This window comes from Indicator indicator, chromosome 19 (genome assembly GCF_027791375.1).
Source record: "Indicator indicator isolate 239-I01 chromosome 19, UM_Iind_1.1, whole genome shotgun sequence".
NCBI classification, from domain to species: domain Eukaryota; kingdom Metazoa; phylum Chordata; class Aves; order Piciformes; family Indicatoridae; genus Indicator; species Indicator indicator.
The window spans coordinates 229,009-251,410 of NC_072028.1; the positions used below are offsets into that span (position 1 = coordinate 229,009).

Below are 22,402 nucleotides of genomic sequence, written 5' to 3' on the forward strand. Positions count from 1 at the left end.
TACACTGATGCAGTTGTGCTGACTTGCTGTGGATAAAAAACGTTGTCGGTATGACCAGATGACTTCCGTTTCACACTCCGCAGGGCCTGGAAGGATCTGGGTCCCATCCCTTCGGACCAGCGACCCGCAGCATGACTTGGCGGAAGGCGAGAGCTCCGGGGACGGTCTCGTTCCCGGGGAGGCTCCTGTCCCTGCTCACCTTCCACGCGTTCCCTCTGGCGAGCCGCGGAGGCAGCAGCTTCGGCAGCCGACTGCCCGAGTCCCCGCTGCCGCCCACAGCACGGCTCCGGGAGCTTTCTCAGCAGAGGACACGCCGGCTCGCCCGGGCCGAGGCGGCTCCCCCGAGCTGGACGCGGCGGCCGGGGGCAGCTCCGCCCACTCCCGCGCGGCGGGACCGCTTCCCCGGGCGGGGGGGCCGGCGGGCCGCGGCGACGTAGGGCGGCGACCCGCCATGGGGTCGCAGGTTGCCCGCAGGCCGCTCGGAGTAGGGGAGCCCCCGCGGGGCACTGCGCCGCCGCCTCCTGCCCGGCGGGGGTGCCGGGCGTGGCGACGGAGGGGCTGGGGCGCGGCGGCGGTAGGGCGCCCGGTGCCTGACAGGAAGCTCGGCGTGCCGGGCGGGCTCGGGCCTCGCCTTCCCTTCCGCCGCGGCCCGCGCTCCTCCTGCGCCGCCCGCCGGAGCCCTCAGGTGTGCGCGGCGGAGCGGGGGGAACGCTGGCCGCGTCCTCTGGGCCGGCCGCTGCCGCTGCTCGGCGGGCCTGTCACGTGGGGCGGCGGCGGCGCTGCGGTCTGTCCGCTTCCGTCTGTCCGCTTCCACCTGCCCCGTAGCGGGGAACGCGGCCCGGCCATGGGGCTGCGGCTACGAGAACCCGCGCCGCTCCCGGCCCCGTGGCCTGCGGGGGCATCGTGGGCCGATCGTGTCGCCGGCTCCCACGGCTCGGCGTAGAGGCTCGGCGGGAGCGGAGCTGCCGCGGTTCCCCCCGCGCTGAAGGGCAGGCGGTGGCGACCCGAGATGGAAAAGGCAGCGGCTGCGGAGCTCCGGCAAGGCGCGCTGGTGCCGCTAACGGCCATCTGCCTGGGTGAGTGCTGGCCCGGCCGCTCCCCGCCCAGTGGGGCATGTCCGGGCACCTGCGGCGGGGCTGCCGGGCCCCATCGTCCGCTACGGAAAGTTACCGGATGAAGGGGAAGAGGGAGACAGCGGGACGGGACTCCGCCGCGTCCAAACCGGGTCGGCGCGTCCCCGTCTTGCCCCCCGCTGTCTAACAGGACCGGGGGGGAGGCTGCGCGGCCGCAGGTCCCAGCGGGTGGCGGTGCCCGGCGCTAGGGGGGCCGAGCGGAGGCCGTCCGCTTCTGCGGAAGTCAGCGTTTCAAACGCCTTTGGTTCGGAACCTGCTCCGCTCACCCCGCATAACGCTTAAGTTTGGGCATCGTGGGAGCCTGCGCCGGACTTTCTGGTCCGCCGAAGCATGGTGTGGGCAGCGGCTCCCGGGCCGGTTACGAAACTGCTCGGTCGTGGTTCTCGCCTGCTTGTCACCTCTGAGTGGCAGGGTGGAAGAAAATTCTTCCCTCCGTGTCGCTGCCATGTTCTGCTCTCCTTCCTGCCTCCTGCTCGGAGCGGTTGTTCCCCGCGCTGCTGGCAGCAGGTGCTCGGCCCTGGCAGCGTGGTGAGGCTCGCTGGGTGCCGGGCTGGCAGCCCCTACTGTCGGGGAAGGGCTTTTTGGGTAGGGAGAAGCTATGCCGCAAGTGAAAGCAGCGAGGGTGCGGAAGGCCCCGCGCGTTTAACGGGCAGGTAGAACCCGGGGGTTATCGAGCTGAGCTCCGTCTGCCCCACTCCTGCTTGCTGCCGCCGAGCCGGGGCTGTCCCCAGCTCTGCTGACAGATCTTTGGTAAACTCCCCCAGCTAGAACGTGCTAAACCTACAGCTGTTTGCTAATAAAGTGAATTAGAGCTGGTGTTTAATAATCCCAAATGACAGTTACTATTTGTTACATAAGTGATCAGAAATGACTATCTGTGGCTAGACTCTTAATTCTGGTTTTGTAGAAGTGGCTTGTTTGGTTTTGTTTGGTTTTTTCACATGGTGCTCGCCTGGAGAAGTGTAGGAAGTTGAAGATTGGAAGCTGCTCTGGTTACTTTAGATGTCCCTTTTTAACAGCAGTGCGATGCAAGAAGCTAACTAAACTACAGAACAGCCTGAACATCCCTTCCGCTAGTGCAGAGCCTTAAGGGGATGTCAGCGATGTGCACAGTCTGAGGACAATGTCTGCTATGTGGGTTAGCTAAAGTGAAAGATATAAATTTTGACCATCTCTGAATTTCTGGGGGATTTTGGCCCAGTCAGCCCTTTGGTAAAGCTTTATTGCTTAACAGAAAGAATGGTTATTATTAAAATGACTACTAAGGTAATAAAAGATTATGTGAACCCCAGAGTTTAAGTGAAAACAGTTCTTGTATTTAGCTGTGAGATGATGCCAGGTTGAAAGTTTAGTAGATTTCTGCCTTCTGTGACCTCTAGAATTTCACTGTCTGGCTTTTCAGCTGGAATGTGTTATTCCTATTCCTTGCACAACTGACAGTAGTGGAAGTTGAGAAACATGAGAAGTGGGGAGTTTGTAAGGTTTTCTGCTTGAGTGAACCCATAAGGATATAATGCTGCTGCTGCTTTAGCTAATTTTGCATTTTACTTCCTGCTTGCCTGTCCTTTCCTTCTGGCCTTGTTTTTGATTTCTGCTTCTTGCCGTTCTTTTCATTTACTTTTTAATTTCCTTAGGCTGTATGTGGGGTTTGGTGTCTGTATCAATGCACTGCCACTGACAGTTGCTCTTTTTCACCTTGTCTGTAAAGTGCTGCTCCAAGACTGGAATTGAGTTTATTGCAGCTGGTCCTTCCATGAGGCCATTTTGTTTCTCGTTCTTGAGAAAATCTGGAGGACATAGAAAATTACCAGATAGGAAATAACTGAAACAATGAAGCTGATACCTCCTTCTAGCTGTGGGGAAAAGTATGATAGCTGTCACTTGGTTTGGAGGTGCCAAGATGAAAGTTTCCATTTTTGATCCAAATGACTGCTTCCCAGCTGAAAGCTCACCCTGGGAATTACTTAGCAATCCAAATGAGTGGCACGGTGAGTTTCCTACATGGAGTTCAAACCAACTGAAGGTTTCTGTTTTGTTCTGGCTTTTCCATAACAATGCCCACTCCTTCAGAGAAAGATCATCTAGCAACCCTTCTAATATGTCTCTAGCTTTTCATCTGTCTTTATTTTGACAAGATTTTATTCTGATAAGAGGCAAGAAAAACAGCAGGGGAATGGCTGTTCTTTCTTCTGGGCCTCTGATGGTTTTGAGAGCCGTGCTTCAGAAAATGCTGGTTTGCAGAGTTGTGGTTTGATTTGATGGTCCTGAATGAGACTGAGAGTGAGGAAAACAGATACTGGAAACCGTAAGCATATTTCATCGCTGGGGAAAGTACCTGATGTGAAACTTAGACTTCATTTTAAAGAACTGTTCTTGACTGATGACTTCTTAGTGTGCAAGAGTTTGAAAATGAGAGCAAAGAGCTTGCAAGAGCAGCCAAAAGGTGTTTTGCATTTGCAGAGCTAAATGAGCAGTTTTGAGGGTTGCCTTTCTTGGGTATCTGCTAGGTCTGGTATGCAAACTTGCCTCCAGCTCTACCTCTCCTAGGAGCAGACTAGGGCTGTGTGCTTCACAGTCCTCAGAAGGCAGTAGGGTGGCTCTGAGTTAATTAATTCCACTCTATTTCTCACACCCATTGTCTTCATGCTGTTTATTTCCATTTAAAGGGCATAGGGGACCCCTCATCAGCCACAAGGGAGCCTCTGCTTGGGAGCTTGTCTTCTGCTACAGCCATCGTGTAGGAAATGTGAAGAAGGACTGTAGAGTGGTAGTACAGACCTGGACATTTCCATACAATGCATCTTCAAGCACTTGCAGTTGTGGTGATGATGCTTTTGCAGAGTATATTCATGCACTTTCTTTGGACAAACCAAAATATTTCAATTTTCATGAAATTAAATTTGTGACTTAATCATGGGTTAATTTCTTCTCAGTTGTTATGTCTATATCACCATGGTTACAAGAACAGCAGTACTTTAATACCCTGTTAGGAAAAATGTTGCTGTTCTTGCTGTGATCCAAGGTTTGTCACGCATGGACGTCACAGAGCAGGAATCACTGGAGCCAAGCTGTGTCCTGCCACAGGATGGGCAGCTGCTCCTAGGTATGCTTGCTGACTGCTGTAGCCAGCCGGTGCTGTGAGCATGTTGCTGTTCCCGCTGCACGTTATGTCTGATGAAGTCAGTGCAGCTAAGGTGCTGTGAACACAATGTCAGTGCTCAGTAACAGACCTGCAGCTCAGGCCTGCTTCTGCTCCAGCCACGGGACACAGACACTGCCATTGAGTTCCCTCCTTCCTGCCTCTGTGCCTTGCTAAAACCTCAGTCCTGCAGCTGCCCAGAAGGAGCTGGCAGAGGCTGCCCTTGCCCTGTGGTGGTGCCCTGAAGCCGTCTGTAGTGGGGGATGCCAGGAGCAGCCAATCTCTGGTCTGCGGGGCCTGGCCTTGGCCTGAGGCCTGTTGCAGGCTGTGCCTGCTCAAATGCCCCTCTGCCTTCAGCCATTAGAGCTCTGGCTTCAGCAAGGAGAAGGTCCACTTGTGGGCATCCAGAGGGAGGGCTGGGAAGGATGCTATGGGCACCTGGGCTGCTGCAGTTCAGGAGTAGCTCAGACCCACCACTGACTGGAAACTGACTGGGACTGAACTGCCAAGCTGAGGGATCCTTTTTAACTTCCCTGTTTCCACTCCTTTCCTGCTAGGTGCTTTTTGTGTTCGTACTGTTTTGAGTTACACCAGAAGGTGGTCAGGGCCGGGATCATTGTTTTGTCCTGTGTTTGGACAGTGTCTAAGATAATGGGGGCCTGCACTCCTACTTGCTGCTCTGAGACATGAATGGTGTTGTCAGCAGCCTCCCAAGTGACTGCTTCAAACAGGGATGGTTTCTCTTCCTCTCTTCTCCTATTGTTCATTTTTTAAGGATGTTTTTTACTTGCCAGTAGATTGACTATAAAAAGATTTAGGATGTAACACATGCAAAATAAAGCCAACGTAAGCGCTTGGGGTGGGGTGTTGCACATTAAATTTTGGTAGCCTTTTGAACTTTTCTAATTCTTTTAAACATACATCATCTTGTTAATAATTTGTAGATTCTGGAACTCTGCTAAAAAGAGAGCAATTAGTGAAATATGCTGTAATTGTTAGAGAAGTGCTTTAAAGAGTGCATGGAGAAACTCCTGTGGAACTACATGTTAATGCAGACCTCTTGAGCAGCAGTGACTTGGGAGAAACTTGTTTTGGCAGTAACAGCTCTTAGCAGATCACTCCAATGGTATATATTGTGGGAGAAGACTTAGGAGAAAGTGAAGAGTATCCTAGACTTAATTTGTGAGTTGCAAGCACCACTCCCTGTGCTGACTTCTACCAGTGGGCCTTTTTGAAAACGTCCTTGGCTTTGCTTAGAAGGCAATCATGTCAGCTTTAGCAGTTTGGTTTCAAGGTGACATGCCTGAAAGGTCCAAACTTTATTTTATTCAGAGCAGACATATTTAAAGACAGTTGTTGTTTTCCAGCTTCAAGCAGGTAGAGTGGCTAGCTGTGATGGTGAATGTTGTAGTGTGATTATTCTGCTCCCTTCCCCAATTAAAAAAAGCCCTACAGAAGAGAACTAAGAACAGATTGGCAGTTGTTTCTATTGGCAGTTGTTTCTGTTGGCAGCATATTTGATAGATACTAAACTAACATCATATGTTGACTCTTGTTCTAGCTGCAGTGAAGGATAATCATTGATTACCTGACTTGCCTGTGTAGATAAGCAAAGTGCTTGTTGGAAAACTGTGATGTATTTATATTAACACCGCCGCAACCTAGAAATGCTTAACTACTGACTGTCACCCTGTGCCACTTGGAACCTGTATCAATGTTATTTTTCTGTCTTTACACAGTGAATTTCTTCCTGACTGGGAAAATAGAAAGTGCTGTTACCTCAGTAGGTAAGATGTGCTTTTCTTATTTGTATTTCCTGTTCTTCTGAGTTTTTACTGTTTGTTCCCCATGTGAGGAGATCTTTTAACAAAACAACATGACCCTTATTTGAGGAAGGTTAGGGCTCGTAAGCCTTTCTGGGGCTATAGGTTCACTCGGTGTCACTGTCCTAGGAAAAGATCCTAAGCTGGAGGTCACAGTACATACTAAAGTCACAGTACATGCTGATATCTTCAGGGGAAAGCTCTGCTTCGGAAATGTGCCTGGGAATGTTAAGTCAGGGACAGTGGCCCATTCCTAGGGGAGTTGAAACAAGAATGTTAAAAATGTCTCATGAATGTCAAAGTGTAAATTCTACCAGAATCAAAGCACTCAGTGTAATTTCCTTTTCTGCAGCAGTACTGTGATGTACTGATGGGAGAGCAACACTGCAGTCAGGGTCTTCTCAGTGATCAGGGTCCTCATGTGTTTGTCCCTCCACAGTCATATTGGTACGTGTACTTTATCTCCAAAGAGGTTGTAACTTAAAATAAAACAGAAAAAAAACAAGGGAAACAGGAAGAAAATAAATGGGAAAACATGAAAATAATTCTAAGGCAGCGTGTTGAATAATGTGGGAGCTTGAGTGTTGCAGTCAGCATGGGGGTTTGAGAGCTTTACATCTGGGAAAAGGTAATCTGTGATTAAGTGACTTTCTGAAACAGCTCAGGGCAAGTAGAGATGCGCCATACAGGACACAGGTTGTTTGCAACACAGTATTTTTTATTTGGAAAAAAAAACGCCTTGGCTGTGTATGAGTATGAGGGTTTGTTACTATGTGGTGGCTCGCTGACCTGGTGCTTCTGCCTTGGCTGAAATACAGAATGCTTCATCCAGTCAGCTCCACTGCTTTCTTGTGCCCTGCTTGCTAGAAACAGAAGGTTGTACCATTTGGCTGTTACTCTTTGGAGTACGCTGAAAGCCTTCATGTTGTCTTGTCTTTTGAGTTACTTTGTCTCCCAACACCAGTACTGGAGTGGAGGAGAACAATCATGGTGAAAGGTGATTGTGGTTGTGTAATCCATGTGTTGTTTCTCTTACCTGTGTGCTGGAGGATAACAGGTAGGATAATGCAGTTGTAAGGTACCTTCCAGGTATAGTCTTGAAGGAGATGCTCGTTGGGAGCACTGTTTGCTGTCCCAAACATGTCATGGCAAAGCAGCTTGTCACAGTGTTGGTCTTTGTGATAAGGTACAGTGTGGTTTCTTTTTAGGACACAAGTAGCAGCAGCAGTAATGAGTTCTGGACGACTCAGGCTGGGCCAGCATTTTGGCTGTATTTGAACAAGAACTTTAATACAGAGCAGCTGCTGCTGACAGGTAGCAGCCCTCCCCTGAGTCCCTCTGCCTCCCGGTGCTCCTGGTGAGCCAGCTCAGTCTCTCGATCCAGCCACATGCAGGCTCAGCTTTTGTCAGCTCAGCCCGTCCAGCCCCTGGCTGTGTCTCTGCAGCAGCAGAAGGCAGGCTGCCAGCGAAGGGCAGCTTTAAATCTTTTTCTCTCCCTGGGCCTGAGGATCTGCATTGAGGAAAGTGTGCAAGCCCTCCTTGAGGGAGGCAGTTAAGGAACTCGGGGAGAGCTTTCTGCTGACTCTGAGGTAGCTGCTGGGGAAGTGCATATTGCCAAGCCTTTGGTTTGGAGAGGAGGCTCCTGTGGCAGGTGCAAACCATTCTTTATGATGCAGCAGATGGTTGGGATGTGTCCCCTGGGACTGGGGCAGACCCTGTGGCATCACAGAGGAGTGTGAAACTGCAAGTTTTGTTTTCTGCTGGGATTGTCTGAACATTTATTCTTGCACAGCTTAGTGCCCCCAGCACTACCCTCTGCTGGAGCTCAATGTCTGTTATGTTACAATTGCTTTTGCAAAAGCAGGAGTCATTTTATTCATGTAAAGTGTCGGAAACTTTCTTGCAGATATTTGTGGTGTATTTAACTGGCAAGTGGAATCTATTGCTGGATACAGTAGAAAAAATAATTTTGATTATTACAGAAGAAGCCTAATTAAGATTTATGCCTGCTTGATAAACTTGCTGAAGTCAAACCACTCCTGACATTTGTTTAAAGTTGTTTATTGAATCTTTCATGTAACAAAAGAAGAATTTAAGAATTTGGGTTTTTTAAAAGCACCATCTCAGTAATGAGTTTTGGAGGGTTGGTTCTCCAGTCCAAGGATTGTTATTCTAAACAGGGAAAATTTAAGCAGTTTGGGGTTTTTAGTAAACTGGGCTTTCAGCTCTGGGTTTGTGCAGAAAGGCTGCAGAAGAGTCACAGAACAGTTGTTGAAAACATGTTGTCACTGCTCTTGTCACATGTTGTTGCTGATGATAAGGCCTTCAGAATCCAGGACTGTACCTTTCTATTTAGAGACTTCCCTTTCCTTTAGATGTTTTGGCAAATGGAGAAAGCTTTTGTTTATTTTCCTGAAGGAATCTCTCTGTCACACCAAAGCTCTGCTTAGCACACACGTGTGGTTCTGCCAGCTTCATGGCTGGGACTGAGGAGGAAAGTGGGGCCCCTTAACTGGTACTGAAACCCCAACAGCATGAAACTGCACCCTTGTCTGGTTTCTCCGATTTGTCATCAGCACTGAAAGCTTTGTTTAGTGTAGATTTTTCTTTCAAAATTCATGTAGGTGAAAACAGCTGCTGAAAGCAGTGCTCAGATACTTCAGCTGCCAGTGCAGGAGGAGTGAAGAGGCTGGTGTCTGGTTAGGAGGGAGATCTGTTGGTCTATTACAAATACCAGAGCAGTGATCAGTGCTGGAACAGTAATGAAGTGAGGTTTGTGTAAACACAACAGTAATTTGGGGAAGTGGATAGGTGTGTGTCCCCACTTTGTTCCAACAGCTTTAGCAAACTCTGAGTATATCCTTAAAATGGTGTGGTTGTGTTTTGGTAATATGAATTCAGATCAGTGGTCTGTTCCAATCAGGAGCCTTTTTAAGAGCAAAGCAGTTGTCCTTTTCGTTTTGGGTAGAGCAAGTCTGAAACGTGTGTCAGAGAGGTAAAGCTGTGGGAAAGCATTGAGCAACAACGCCAGTTGCAAGAACTGTCCCAGGTGATGATGCACAGTATCAGTGCAGACCTTCCCTTGCTTATATCCACAGCATTTTTCCATGTTAAAATAGGAAATCTCTTTCATTTGTCTGTTCTTTCCATATCCTGTGTTCACAGCAGATGTACAGTGTTAGTAAGAAGAAGCATTTCTCACTGAGAACCTGAACTGTTGTGTTACATCAGATCCCCTGCTGACAGGTTAGGGGGCTATAGATGACTGCAAAAGAAAAATGGTCGTGATGTTGCTTCAGCAAGTCTGGGATACTTCAAATAACTATTGTTCAGGATCTTTGTAAGTGCTTCCTAAAACTGAGAAACAAGTGCTGGGGAGAGCAGAAGCTCTGCTGAACTGCACTGATGAATGCAGGAGTGGAAGTGCTCATGTGGAGTCACCAGGCTGTTAATGGGACTTCTCAGAATGGGAACCAGACTCAGCTGTGTGTAATTCTGACTGTCTCTCCTCTAATGCATATACTGTGAGTAAGGGACATTGATCCAGAGCACTGTTTGGTACAAGGGCAACAGGAGTATTTGCAGAGCTATTGCTGAAGCATCTGGACAGTGCTGTCTGCTGTCTTTGCTCTTTCTTCTTTGTGCTGTTTCCTTCCCATTGAGTAGTCTAGCAGCTATGCAGTGCAGTCTTTCCATCTCCTTTTATGTGGTTGCTAGGCCCAGGTCCTCTTATGCTGTGGTATGTTGATGCAGTGACAAGTTTGTGGAGGAACACTTTTGAAGACCTAACTCAAAGGAGAACTGGAGTTGGAAGGTGCTGTGGATCTTGCCCTTGCTTTTGTAATTCTATGATTACATCTCAGTGTTTTGCCAGCATCTAGCTGGGGCCTCTATGGTTTTAGAAACATGGTAATAGCAACGCTCTTGTTTTTGTTGACTGCTGTGCCGGAAAATACTTGTTTGGAGAATAAATGTTTCCATGTATCTATGCAGTCTGTGTGCTTGTGTAGCCTTGAAAGAAGTAGGTATCACCTGCCTATGTTTCAGTGGAATGCCCTCCTTGGAGAGTAACAATAATGTTTTGCCTCAGGTAAGTTACTCACCTGATGCTTTTTATATTCTTCTGGCTCTCACTTCAGAAGTGCCTACTGTGAACAAACAGCAATAGTGCCAGGCACAGACTTACTGGGAGGGGGGAATATGGCAGCCAGGCCCCAGCCAGCAGCTCTGCAGGTGCCCTGCCACCTGACTTGGTTGCAGCCAGGCAGCTTTGCTGGCACTGCTTCCCCCCAGCCCTTCAGTGCAGATGAACCTGATCCTGGCTGTGAACTGAAAGCATTTCTGTGCTGAATTTTGAGCACTGCTGCAAATCTGTGATTTGCAATGCAGTGGGTGTGAACCTGCACGTGCATGGGGAAACTTGAGGGATGGTGACCTGTTTTTTTTCTCCTTGCCACCTTTTCAAGCTGTGAGAAAGTAAGCTGCTGTCAAAAAAGGGAATGTTCAGCTGCAATCCACAAGTCATGCTCCAGATCTGTTTTAAAAATAGTTTAGAAAGTATTTTTGGAGAACGTTCAGAATACCTCTTGCAGTACACAGAATTTCCCCTCTTGCAGTCTGCTGAGAACACATTTCCCCATCAGAAGAGCTTTCCCACTTGTCCTTGGAACATTTCACTTTTGTTTTTGAATTGCTTAATTACAAATTATAAGTATTTGATACAGCCTTAATTGGTCTGCTGTTTTACATAGGAAGATCTGAAAGTACTTTGAAAATACTGAGCTTTATTTAGCCCTCTTTGCTCCTTTCCCTGTCTGGTAGATTTCCCGTCTGTGGGAGTTCAGAAGACATTTAGAGTAACTGGTAATGTTTGGTGAAAACATTTGACATTGGAGTGCAGTTTGCTCTTTTGTTAACCATCACAAACTCTTCAGGCCTGTCCTGTGGTTAGGAGAGGAAACAGTATGTCAGGAGCACACTGCAGCAAAAGGAGACTTTAGATGCTTGGCACTGAATGTGGATCTTCATCAGGCAGTGGCTGATGTACCCAGCCTTTGGGAGGCTGTTGAGAAGGACTTCTGTATTGCATCCTCTTGGCAGATCCACACAGCAGTATTGATTGGAGCCTTTGGTGGATTCGTACAAGGCTATTGATTGATCCTGCATTGAGATGCAGGTTGTGCTTACCTACACTTAGAGCTGCTGTGTTAATTAAACACCAAGGCAGAGGAGGAAGCTGTTGACTCATTTGTCTGCAAACCCCAGAAATTGATGAAAGCTCTGTAGCTAATGTGAATTGTTGATTAGGTAAAACATTAACAATATTTTCTTCCCCCCCCCTCCCCCCCCCCCCCCTTAACAGCTCCTTGCAGTGGAGAGCTGGAACAGCACACAGAGAGACGGGGAGTTATCTACAGCCCTTCTTGGCCCTTCAACTACCCTCCAGCTGTAAACTGCAGCTGGTACATTAAAGGAGATCGTGGAGACATGATAACAATTAGGTATGGTCTGATTTTCTGTGGAGATACAGGGATGCTGTGAGTTCTTATCTGATGGGGCAGTATGAAGCTGCTTGTCAGAGCTGCTGAGGTTGGTTACACTGCAGCATGGCTGCAGGATGGGCACCTCTCATTTTATGAATGCTCCACTGCAGCCATTGCTGTATGTGCAAATCACTTGTAGTGAGACTTCACCCACCTCTGGTAGGTGAGGAGATGGGAAACAGTTATGTATTTACTCACAATAAATAGTCCCCCTTCTCTTCCTTGCTCTTAAAGGGGAATAGGTGAAGGCTATAAAACCTGGAGCAGCCTCGGTGGGATGTGTTAAATCCTTAATGCAAAAATGATGTTTTCTGAACTGTCTTGAAATGTTGAAGATGATAGTTGCTTGTTGTTACTTGTTAACCAAAAGACACATGCTTTTCTGCTTAACATTTCATTCCTGCAGCGTTAAGGAACAGTCTTGGTGGCACAATTTCTGGTCATTCTACAAAAATATTGTTGAGAAAAGACTGGAGTTTATTACAAATGGTTGGTTAAGAATGCTTAGGCTCTAATGTCAACGTACTGTGGATGTGCTCCATTTCTGTGAGCTAATCATAGTACTTTTCAAACCAAGAATTTGTAATTTAAAAAGGAAAAAGAAAGCAAGTCTAGGAAAAGGGTTTCTTTTTGGTTTTTAGCACTGTTGTATCTGACACCATCTGCTCATTCTTTGCTCAGCTGCTTAAAAGGACTGCAAACCTCTTCAACTGGAGATGCTCAGTAATTAAAAACAAATCTGCCACAGATGGAATAATAGGAGGGCTCCACCATCCGTAGTTTAAAATAGGAACTACTCATCAGAAGTGAGGAAGCAGATACCTGCCAGCATTTCAGACCTGTAAATAGAAACACGCTTTTAAGCCCCATTACATTGTATTGGACTTGGGGAATTTGTTTCAAAGCAGAGGTTGTTGGAACCTCTGAGGAAGCATACAGATGAGACACAGGACTTGGGTGTGGAGAATGGGACTGCAATTTGTGCTATGAAAACATCTCAGAGCCCCCAGTTAGAATTAGGATTCTCTTCTGTGAGTATGGGTGCAAGAGAGGCTAAGGAAATAAAGGAAAGTGAGATGATGTAACTGATAATGATGTGTGTAGAGAGCTTAGATGTGTGTATAGCAGCAGGGTTTGAAAGGTTTCTTCTCATGGGGTTTGTTTTCTGTCCCTGCCATATCCTGCCCTCCTATGCATGTGCAAACAATGGGAGCTGTGTGTCTATATCCTAGGAAGTATTGTTGTGGTGTTACATGTCTGACTATAAATGTGCTTGGAATGACTTGCTCCAGGGTATGAAATGCAAAATGTGACAGCATGGGAGGATCTCTTCAGAAGGATGTAGCCTTGGCAGTGCTAAGGACCTAAAAGAAGCAGCTGGCTTGCCTAGGCCAGCACTGCATAGGCAGACTAGGAAAGAGGGTTCAAATACAAGCGGTTTTTTTCCTTTTTACAGCTGTGTATGCTTTTTGTCTTAATAGTGTGCTGAAAAGGGCACAAAAGAATAGCTGTTTAAGTTTTCCTAGGAAAATCAAGCAGTTCTTGTGATAACATCTGGATTTGGAAAGGTTTTAAACCCCCACCTTCTCTACATTGTGTTAAACTGAGTGCACTGAATCCTCGCTGACAGCAAGGCAGCAATGTTCTGTGAGGATCATACTGGAGGTGCAGCAGGAGTCCTTAAGAGATAACATTGCAGTTTGGATTTCTCAAGCAGTTGCAGTCAGTGGTCATTTCTGAGAAACCTCTTATTCAGCAGCCTTCAGTAGAACAGTGCCCAGATCTGCAGATGGGTGTTAAATGCTGGCACCTGTGGGCCTGCCCTTGGGAAGCTTTGCCTTAATATCAGCCTTTCATGTGTATGTATTGATTTGCTTTGTACCCTCGCAATTTCATGCTTTTATTGTTTTGCTTTATAGCTTACGTTTTAGAAATCCTTGGGGACAACTTTCCAAGACCAGGAAGCACGTTTGTTGAGCTTGTACCTCTCTGTTAGTTTGCATCTTTCAATACTTTCTTCCAAGTCTGTGTGTGTGCTGGAAAGGTCCTGCTGAGACCTGGGGATGAGCATTTAGCCACTGCTTCCCAGGAATTTGCTGTGTCAATGTAGATTGAGGTAATCAGTCTGTTGGATATTGGTGTGCAAATTTATTGATTTCTTTTCCCATTTTCTCTTTCTATGTCTGTTTTCACAGGGGCCTGCATACAAATCCTATAGGAGCAGATAAAGGTGCCATGTGCAGCACCTGCCTCTGTACCATCCTTTGCAGGCTCTACCCATCACCGTTTCCTCACAGCTGAGAAGCAGATCAAACCATTTCTGTTCATCAGTCACTCTTACCTGCGGGTTGTAATTAACCTGAGGTGTAAATGAGTTGTGGCTTATTATGGGGATTTATGGGACAGAGTATAAAGTTCTCCATATTCAGAATTCAAGATGAGTGCTGAGAAGTGATCCACTTGAACTGTGGCTTCTCAGTTGAGGCAAGGGGAGGCATCACCTTCCCAGGCTTTCACTCCAGTGATTCATGTCACAGGCTTTGAAAATCTGAATTTGTAGATACTAGCTGAGCTTCTGAGTAAAGCAGAGGCCAGTTTGTATCAAGGCTTGCTGATGTATAATTGTGTGAAGAGTTGAAGGGACTGCTGCCTGGCCTATTTACCAAACTTACAGCCTTCCAGAACTTGACATTAATTGAGAAAAACTCGTAATAGCCACTTACTGCATTCATTTGCATGTGCTCAGCTTCTGAAATCACAACCCCTGTGTCTCGCTTGAGGCTGCACAGTTAGGTGGTGCTTGGGAGCTGGGAGTAGAATGGAGCTCTTCTGACTCTCAGGTCCTTGTGCTTCAGTGGCTAAGCAGAAGTTTTTAATGAGCCAATTAAGTCATCAGTTGTTCACAGTCTGCACTTGCTGTGAGAGGTTGGCAAATAGAAGTAACTTTTCTTGCTTAATTGGCTGGTGTCTTTTATTTTGGGACTGCGCTTTACTGATCTACCCATAATATTTATTCACCATTTGTAATGAGCTTAGAGGGCCAAATTGGCCATTTAAAAATTGTTATTTATTTACTAATTACTTTCATTTGGATTTTGCATCTTTTGGGCCTCCAACAGTTTTCTGTATTTGTTCTCCTGATCATCCCATGTTTGTCCTTTTCCAGTTCCTAAGAATGCTTTTTTTCCCTCTTTAATCTGTAATTGCTCATGCTTAAATTACTGAGAGAGATGCAGGTAATTCTGTACATTATTTATAGAAGTACTTTTTTTTTTTTTTAATCTAGTTGCTACTGCTTCTTTCAGTGCAGATGGCCCAAAGCTTAGCTCTGCTAAGCATTAGTTTTGCAGGTAGCACGTTTTATCCTATTTTCAGAGTGTAAATGAGTACTTATGACAAGCTGGCTTAATGGCATTCTTTGCAGCAACATAGACTTGACAGTTAATAGGAAAATCATTGTACGCAAGATCTGATCCATGGCTGATCCTGGAGCCTGCTCAGTGCTGGAGGTAACCTTGCTTCAGTATCATAGCACTGAAAGAAAAATCACGATTTTACCCATTTCTGCAGAATTCTCTAAACCCAGATGTAGTGCTGCATTTGTCAATTGATGCTCTGAGTTGTGATCCTCAGAGCTTGAATGCTTCCAGTGTTTTAACAGCCTGTTCTTGTACTTACGTATAAAATTAGGGGATTTTGAAAGGAATTAGCTGCAGAAGAGGCATTCCAAAAGCAGGATAACTGCAATCAGTGCTTCTGAATAGCAGTTGAGGAGTGTTGCTTCTGGGTGCAGGGGCGTGTTTGCATCCTGAGGAGCAGCTGCAGTGTGGTAGGGATGCCAGGGCAGGAGTTCAGTGCCACCTCTGGGTCCATATCCTGCTCTTTCAGACATGTGCTTTGCTGGACAGGGCCAGGGACTGAACTGACGCTTGTTGTGTTCTGTCCTCCCAAACCCTCTGCTTCCCTGCTCAAGATGGCTAACAATACTGGGGTGCTGACTGGTGCCATGCGAGGTATGGGTGACGTTGTCCATCAGTACTCTGTTTCACTATGATTTGTTTCTGTGTCCTATTCTAATCACAGAAAATTCTGTGGGCTTTGGATACAAAGGGCCTGGGAGCACCCTCAAGAAGTCTAACTACTGACTTCATTCAGGACTTTTCCAAAGGCTGTAACAAGTTTGTACAGTCCTACAAGCAGTAGGAACACAAGACTTTGTCCCTTATTTCTGCTGCATACTCTTCATCATTCAACCTTTGGACTAATCCTTTTGACAGATAGATTTGCATACCAGTTTGAGAAAGTTCAATGGAAGAAGTAAATGTCTCCATGCTTTATTTTGTGGGTAGCAGGATTAGATTATTCTTCAGAAGACTATAACAGCACCACTGTATCTAATTACAGATGATGAAAGCAGTGAAGTAGCAGAGGCTGAACACACTATTCAGGACTCTTAGGGAAAATAAAACAGTGGTCTATTTAATGTCAGATTAGTATGGCAGAAAATTCTTACATGGAGCCTTGTTGTTCCAAATGCAGTATGAAGTGACACCCAGTTCAGTTGTTTATAGGCACTGCTGTTTGTATTTCTCTACCAAAAAAATGGTTTGTAGGATGAGGTTGGTTGCTGGCCTGTTCCGATACATCATGCTTTGGGCTTCAGTAAAAGTCACCATCAGTTGAAACGGGGCAAAATTTGCTTCCATTGGAGCACTATAACTTAGAAGGGTGATGGAAAGAATGACAGTGCCTTAACTGAAGCAAAACTCATTAAAAATCTACGAAGTAGAACACAGTTATTTTGGCTTTGGTTTTGTCTTTAGGAGAAGACATTTTCTAACTGCTATGCTAACTATTCTATATGAAACTTTCTATCAGAACTGGGTCATCTGTATTTCAGGGAAATTGTGTTTGAAACTCCAGGCACCTGTGATTAAGATGCTAATTTATTTTGAACAAGAGTTCATCCTTAGGAATGTTCTGGTTTGCTCTCTTTGTTTGGGTAGCTTGTGCACCTCCGAAAGGCATGGTGCTTTCAAGGAGGCTTTTAGTTGAGACTTCCTTGCAAGTCTGTTCTGCCTCATCTCCCTCGTCCTGTGTTGTTTTTGTGGCTAAATCTTGGATTTCTTAGTGGAGAAGTTAGGATTCTGCTCTGAATCCACTTCAGATCCACAACTGACAGGGGAAAATCAGTTATCCCCTGTTTGGGTTTGACTGTAAAAGATTATAGGCTTATTTGCCCTGTGTTTGCATTCCCAGAAAGGGAATATTTTAAGTCTTTGAATTAGAAGAAATAGTGTTAGACTGTAGGTTCCATTTCCTCTCCACCTCCTGTCTTCTCCGCCCCCCTGCCCACCCCTATCTCAGAGTTGATCTTTGTGTCTTGTACTGATGTCTTTTTGCGCCGTGTTCTTTGTCCTCTCATAGTTTCATAGCATTTAAGGTTGGAAAAGGCTGCTGAAATTAATCTGCCCTCTGTATAATGTATTCTGGCATTCTGCTTTCACTCACAGCTGTATTTTAGGAAGCAGTTTTGTTTGAGGACTGAGTAAAAAGGAGTCAGCCTTTCAACTCCGGGAGCTGCTTGGCATGCTGTTTTTGTCTGTGAGATAGGTGCTTGTCCAAGCCAGAGGAATTGGACTGATCTGTTTATGCGTACTGAGATACTGTAGGTGGTGCATTGTTGCTGAATTGGATCCCTCTGTCAGAACTGCTAGGTGCAGGTGTCACCTGTGGGTATGGTTTTTCTCTCTGTAGCTCTGTTCCAGCTGTACCTCCTTTTGGTAACCTGCCTTTTCTTTTGTTACTGACAGTTTTAAGAACTTTGATTTGGAAGACTCTCAAAAGTGTGCAGTAGACTGGTTGATGATTGGTCCCTCTTCCAAGAGAGAGGAGTACAAAGTGTGTGGATCTTCGATACCTCCATCTTTCATCTCTGCCAGGGACCATGTTTGGATATTTTTTCACTCAGACGCGTCGAGCTCAGGCCAGGCACGGGGATTTCGCCTTTCTTACATTAGAGGTAAAACCTTGCAGCTTTGTTGGCTTCACATTTGCTCTCTGGTGGTGGTACTTCTGTTGACTGGAGTCCTGGGCCAGTCTTGATGTGACTGGAAGGGCTTAGCAGCATAACACTGATGTTATTTACACTTGGCTTCTTACCAGTATTCCTGAAGTATACTGTCCAGAGTGACTTGTGACACACAGGGTAGCAGCCATTAAAAAGGGACAGCACATGGTTCCTAAAGTGTTTGTACTGACTTCTTCCTTCTTGCTCTTTCTCACAGGAAAGCTAGGTCAGGCTGAATGCCCGTTAGATGAATTCCATTGTGCAAATGGAAAGTGTATTCCCAGTACTTGGAAGTGTAACTCCATGGATGAGTGTGGTGATAACTCGGATGAGAAGAACTGCACTCTTCCTCCCACAGAGCCTCCATCCAGCATCTGTCCCTCAGGAATGTTCCAGTGCAGTGCAGCCCACTCCACCAAGTGCTTAGTGAATGAGCTGAGGTGTAATTCAGTTAAGGACTGCAGTGATGGTTCAGATGAAGACAACTGTCCCGATCTTTCCTGTGGCAAGAGGCTGGGTAATTTTTATGGCTCTTTTGCTTCCCCAGACTTATTCCGTGCTGATCACAGCAGGTCAGACCTTCGCTGCACCTGGTATGTGGACACACAAGATAATCGACACGTGCTGCTGCAGCTCGATCTGCAGTTAGGCTACAATGACTATGTCAAGGTGTACGATGGCATTGAGGAGCGAGGGGACAAGCTGATGCAAACGTTTTCATACCACAACAACAGGCGTTCGGTGAGTGTGGAGTCTTCAAAGGGCCAGCTCACTGTCTCCTACCATGCCCGCTCCAAGAGCACCGGCCATGGTTTCAATGCAACCTACCAGGTGAAGGGCTACTGCCTGCCTTGGGAGCACCCTTGTGGAAGCGATGAGGAGTGTTTCACAGACAAGCAGCACTGTGATGGCTGGTGGCACTGTCCCAATGGCAAGGATGAGGAGAACTGTCCCGCCTGCCAGAAGAACGAATACCCCTGTGAAGGCAACAGTGGTCTTTGTTACTCAGTGCTTGACCGCTGTAACAATCAAAAGAACTGCCCAGATGGCTCAGATGAAAAAAACTGCTTCACTTGCCAGCCAGGAAACTTCCACTGTGGCACAAATCTGTGCATCTTCGAGACTTGGCGTTGCGACGGGCAAGAGGACTGCCAGGATGGAAGCGATGAACAGAACTGCCTGGTGATCGTCCCCAGGAAGGTCATCACCGCCGCCCTGATCGGCAGCCTTGTCTGTGGCCTGCTGCTTGTGATTGCCCTGGGCTGTGCATTTAAACTGTATTCTCTCAGGACCAGGGAGTACAGGCAAGCATCTTTCCATTAGGATGTTTTGATAGCTAGGGTGCTGTTCTCTTTTTGTTTACAGGAAAAAAAGCCTACTGTTAACTGGAGAGTTTACAATGCTGTGAAATCTGTCCAAGAGGCTGCTGACAATTACATATCAGTCACTGCACTAGGCCTAGAGGGTCTCAGGTTTTCAGAAGTACCAAGGGCAATGTTGTCGCTTCTGTGATCTGTGAGAAATACACAGTTAGTGTGCAACATGACAGAACCTGTACTGACCTTAAAACTGTTCTGAGCAGTTTCCTCTCCCACCTCCTCCTCCTCCTCCAACAAACTCAGTGCTGTGCCAGAAGCTGAATGCAGAACTGTTGCAGTGGAGTCTGTGCTAAATCCAAAGAGAATGACTCTCTCCCCTGCACTGGCCAAAGACTGCACTCTCAGTTTTGCTAGCAGTGATGGCCTGCAGTAGCAAGGCCTCTTCTGAGCAGGACTTTCTAGCCTCCTCTGCTGTCAGTGTGAGCTCTGCCCCTTTAGCCTGGTGCTATGTGTCTTGCTCTATGGACAGTGTGTGTGTGTTCGTGTGTGTCTGTGCAAGGGTGGCTCTGCCCTGTAGAAGGGGCTGTAAGGCACTTTTTGAAGCCGCTCTCTTGCCAAGCTCAGCTCTGTGCTGCTGCCGCTGCTGGTGTTTACAGCACCTTGTGCTTTGCACTCTCCTGAGCAAATCTGCCATGAAGGAGCGGGAACCAGTGCCATGCTGTGTTGGGAGCCTCAGTGCCTCAGTTCTGGCAGGACAGCCAAAGCTCTCTGCAGCTGCAAGCTGCCCTTGTTGGGTGATTGTTTCCAGTTCTCAATGCTGTGTTTTCCACAAATAACCCTCCAGCCCTTGCTAACAATTTACCACTGTTACTGGCACAAGCTGGCCTGTGAAAAACACCTCAGCTGCCACAGAGCCCAACCTGGGGCCACAGCAAGGAGTCTGTTGGTGTGCCTCAGTGGTGCTGGTGCCCTGTCCTCCTGCTCCCTCGGTTTTAGCAGCAGGGTCCAGCTGAAGGTGTGTGGTTGAGATGCCAGTGTGAAGGCTTCGCGGTGCTATCACGCGCCAGTGTGAGGGAGGCAGGACAAGCTGACTGACTTTTCTGATTCTGATCCTGCTCTGATTCTGTCTGCAGGGCGTTTGAGACACAGATGACGCGGCTGGAGGCAGAGTTTGTGCGGCGGGAGGCGCCTCCCTCCTATGGGCAGCTGATTGCACAGGGGCTGATCCCTCCGGTGGAAGACTTCCCTGTCTACAATGCATCACAGGTATGGAGACATGAGTGCTAATGAGCCCAGCAGCAAGACTGCTGTCAGTTAGATAGACTCAGGATGGACCTGGATTTCTCAGTAGCCGTGGCAATATTCTGCCATATAAAAATGTGTTTGAGGACCCACAGCGCCACACCTTGGTGCTGGGGGTAGTTTTGAAGACATTAAATGTGTTTGCTGGAAACAGCAGTGAGAGGAGTACAAGGCTTCTCAAGCTGAAACGTGTGCCTGAGATGATGAGGAAGTAAGGCCTCTAGCACTGATTTGGGTAAATCAGGGCATTATTTTTCATTTACAAGTGCATTATTGGGAAGTCTTTCTTCTGTTTCATCAGTTCTCAAAACTCTCCTGTGTCCTGTCAAGAGCATCCAACTGTAACACACTTCCTACTGTGATAAAACACTTGCAGTTTGCTAGTGAGGTGGAGAAGTGGTTTGCCTTGGCCTTTTTTCTCTGCAGATGCCATCAGCTTTGGAGGATCCTCTGCTGTTGCTGATGATAGAGGGCTCGGTGGTCTGCACTCTGGTTCTTTAGCGCTGATGCCATCCCATGAGTGGAGCATCTTCCTCATACAGGAAATGCTAAGGAAGAACCTTTGGGTAGAGGCAGAGCTTCCTTTGGTATCTGCAAACAGTTGATGAAAATCATGTGTTTAAGGAGGCAGTGCAGGGAGCAAGGCTGAGAGTTCTGTCAGGCCATGGACAGTGATGGGAAGAGTGGAGCTGGAGAGCTGCCCTGCGAGCCTGTGCAGTCACCCCTGTGTGTCACCCCGGTGTCGCAGCAGTCTTACCTTGTCACCCTTGTGTTGCAGGCGTCAGTGCTGCAGAACCTGCGCATGGCCATGCGGCGGCAGATGCGGCGCCACTCCTCGCGGCGCAGCTCCTCGCAGCGGCGCCTGGGCAGGCTCTGGAACAGACTTTTCCACAGGCCTCGGGCGAGAGGGCAGATCCCGCTCCTGATGCCGGCCCGCACTGCACAGACCATGCTGGGGGATGGAATCATCAACCCTACCGATGGGACTGTTGGGAGTCCTCCGCCTTCCTCTGAAGGGCCTAGTCCTGAGGCAAATGGCTGCAGCCAGGCCAGGGGTCCACAGGAAGCTGGATGTAGCAGCTTGCAGCCAGAGACTGCGATCGCAGAGCCAGCACCTTCAAATGTCTCAGCAAATCCCTGCCCAGCAGCAGAGCCTGAGCTGGGGCGCACTGAGAAACCTGCGGCTGCTGACCCCTCTGCTAGTGAGCTTAGGCAGAGCAGGAAAGTGGATTCAGGAAAGGCTTTCAGAGATCCTCTGTCTGAAAGTGTTGTGGAAACGACACATGGAGGGTCAGCATCCAGGAGGACTGTCCCAGAGGACAGCGGTTTCAGCAGAAGTCATCCACTGGGTGAAGAGCCCTGTGGCTTACCCTCAAGGAAGTGGGAGTCTGCTTATGCAGGCAGCCCCACGCATGTTCATATCCCAGTGGATGGACAGAGCCCGTGCTGCCCGAACCCCTTCCTTGGGGAGCCCCTGGGCATCCCTGCGGCTTGTTGCCATTCTGTGGAAGTGCCAATGATAGAGTCCTCTACTCCCCTCTCTGAGATCAACACCAGTGATGATGAATCTTTACTTGTTTGCTAATAAAAGGGTTTGGTTGGCCCTGTAAGTTTTGTACCTTGGTTGTGTGTATGTCAGCACCCTTTGTTGGTGGGCAGAGTGTCTGTGCTGGCAGCTTTGTCTCTTCAAACTCCTGTGCTTTCATCCCTGAGGGAGTGCAGAACCAGGCTGAATGGGACAAGTTTTTGTCTTTGTTGTTATTCCTGACACTCCAGTGGGGCAGTGGTAGGCCAGTGTGTGACATCAGGGGCTGGGAGAAGAAGAATGTGTCTCTTCAGTGTGGGGACATCTCCATCTCTGGTATTTCTTCTGTGCTTTCATTCACTGTGTTCAGGGAATTAGTGTTTCTTTGCTTTTCAAGTGCTCTTACTGCACCTAGAGAGACCTTTGGAACCTGGGGCAAGCACCAGTCGTTTAACTATTAGTGGTAAACTAGAAGTAGCATTGTCTTTTTAGAGAGCAGAGTTTCATTACAAGGTAATTTTAATTGCCAGTACTTAGAAATTAAATTC

The 22,402-nt window shown here is 47.5% G+C and overlaps 1 protein-coding gene across 1 annotated transcript; it reads left to right on the forward strand.

Moving 5' to 3' along the window:
- Positions 1 to 1,009: 1,009 nt before the first annotated feature.
- LRP3 (LDL receptor related protein 3) lies at positions 1,010 to 21,914 on the forward strand. The gene is made up of 7 exons (XM_054389582.1): positions 1,010 to 1,076; positions 6,012 to 6,059; positions 11,458 to 11,596; positions 17,452 to 17,660; positions 17,926 to 19,012; positions 20,161 to 20,293; positions 21,108 to 21,914. Exons 1-7 carry the CDS (start codon positions 1,010 to 1,012, stop codon positions 21,912 to 21,914), a joined length of 2,490 nt encoding a protein of 829 aa, XP_054245557.1.
- Positions 21,915 to 22,402: the final 488 nt, after the last annotated feature.

Excerpts from the sequence above, each read along its gene's own strand:
- LRP3 (XM_054389582.1), top strand. The coding sequence starts at position 1,010 with ATGGAAAAGGCAGCGGCTGCGGAGCTCCGGCAAGGCGCGCTGGTGCCG. Across the intron at positions 6,060-11,457 it reads AAGTGCTGTTACCTCAGTAG|CTCCTTGCAGTGGAGAGCTG; the intron begins GTAAGATGTGCT and ends CCCCCTTAACAG. Across the intron at positions 17,661-17,925 it reads TCGCCTTTCTTACATTAGAG|GAAAGCTAGGTCAGGCTGAA; the intron begins GTAAAACCTTGC and ends TCTTTCTCACAG.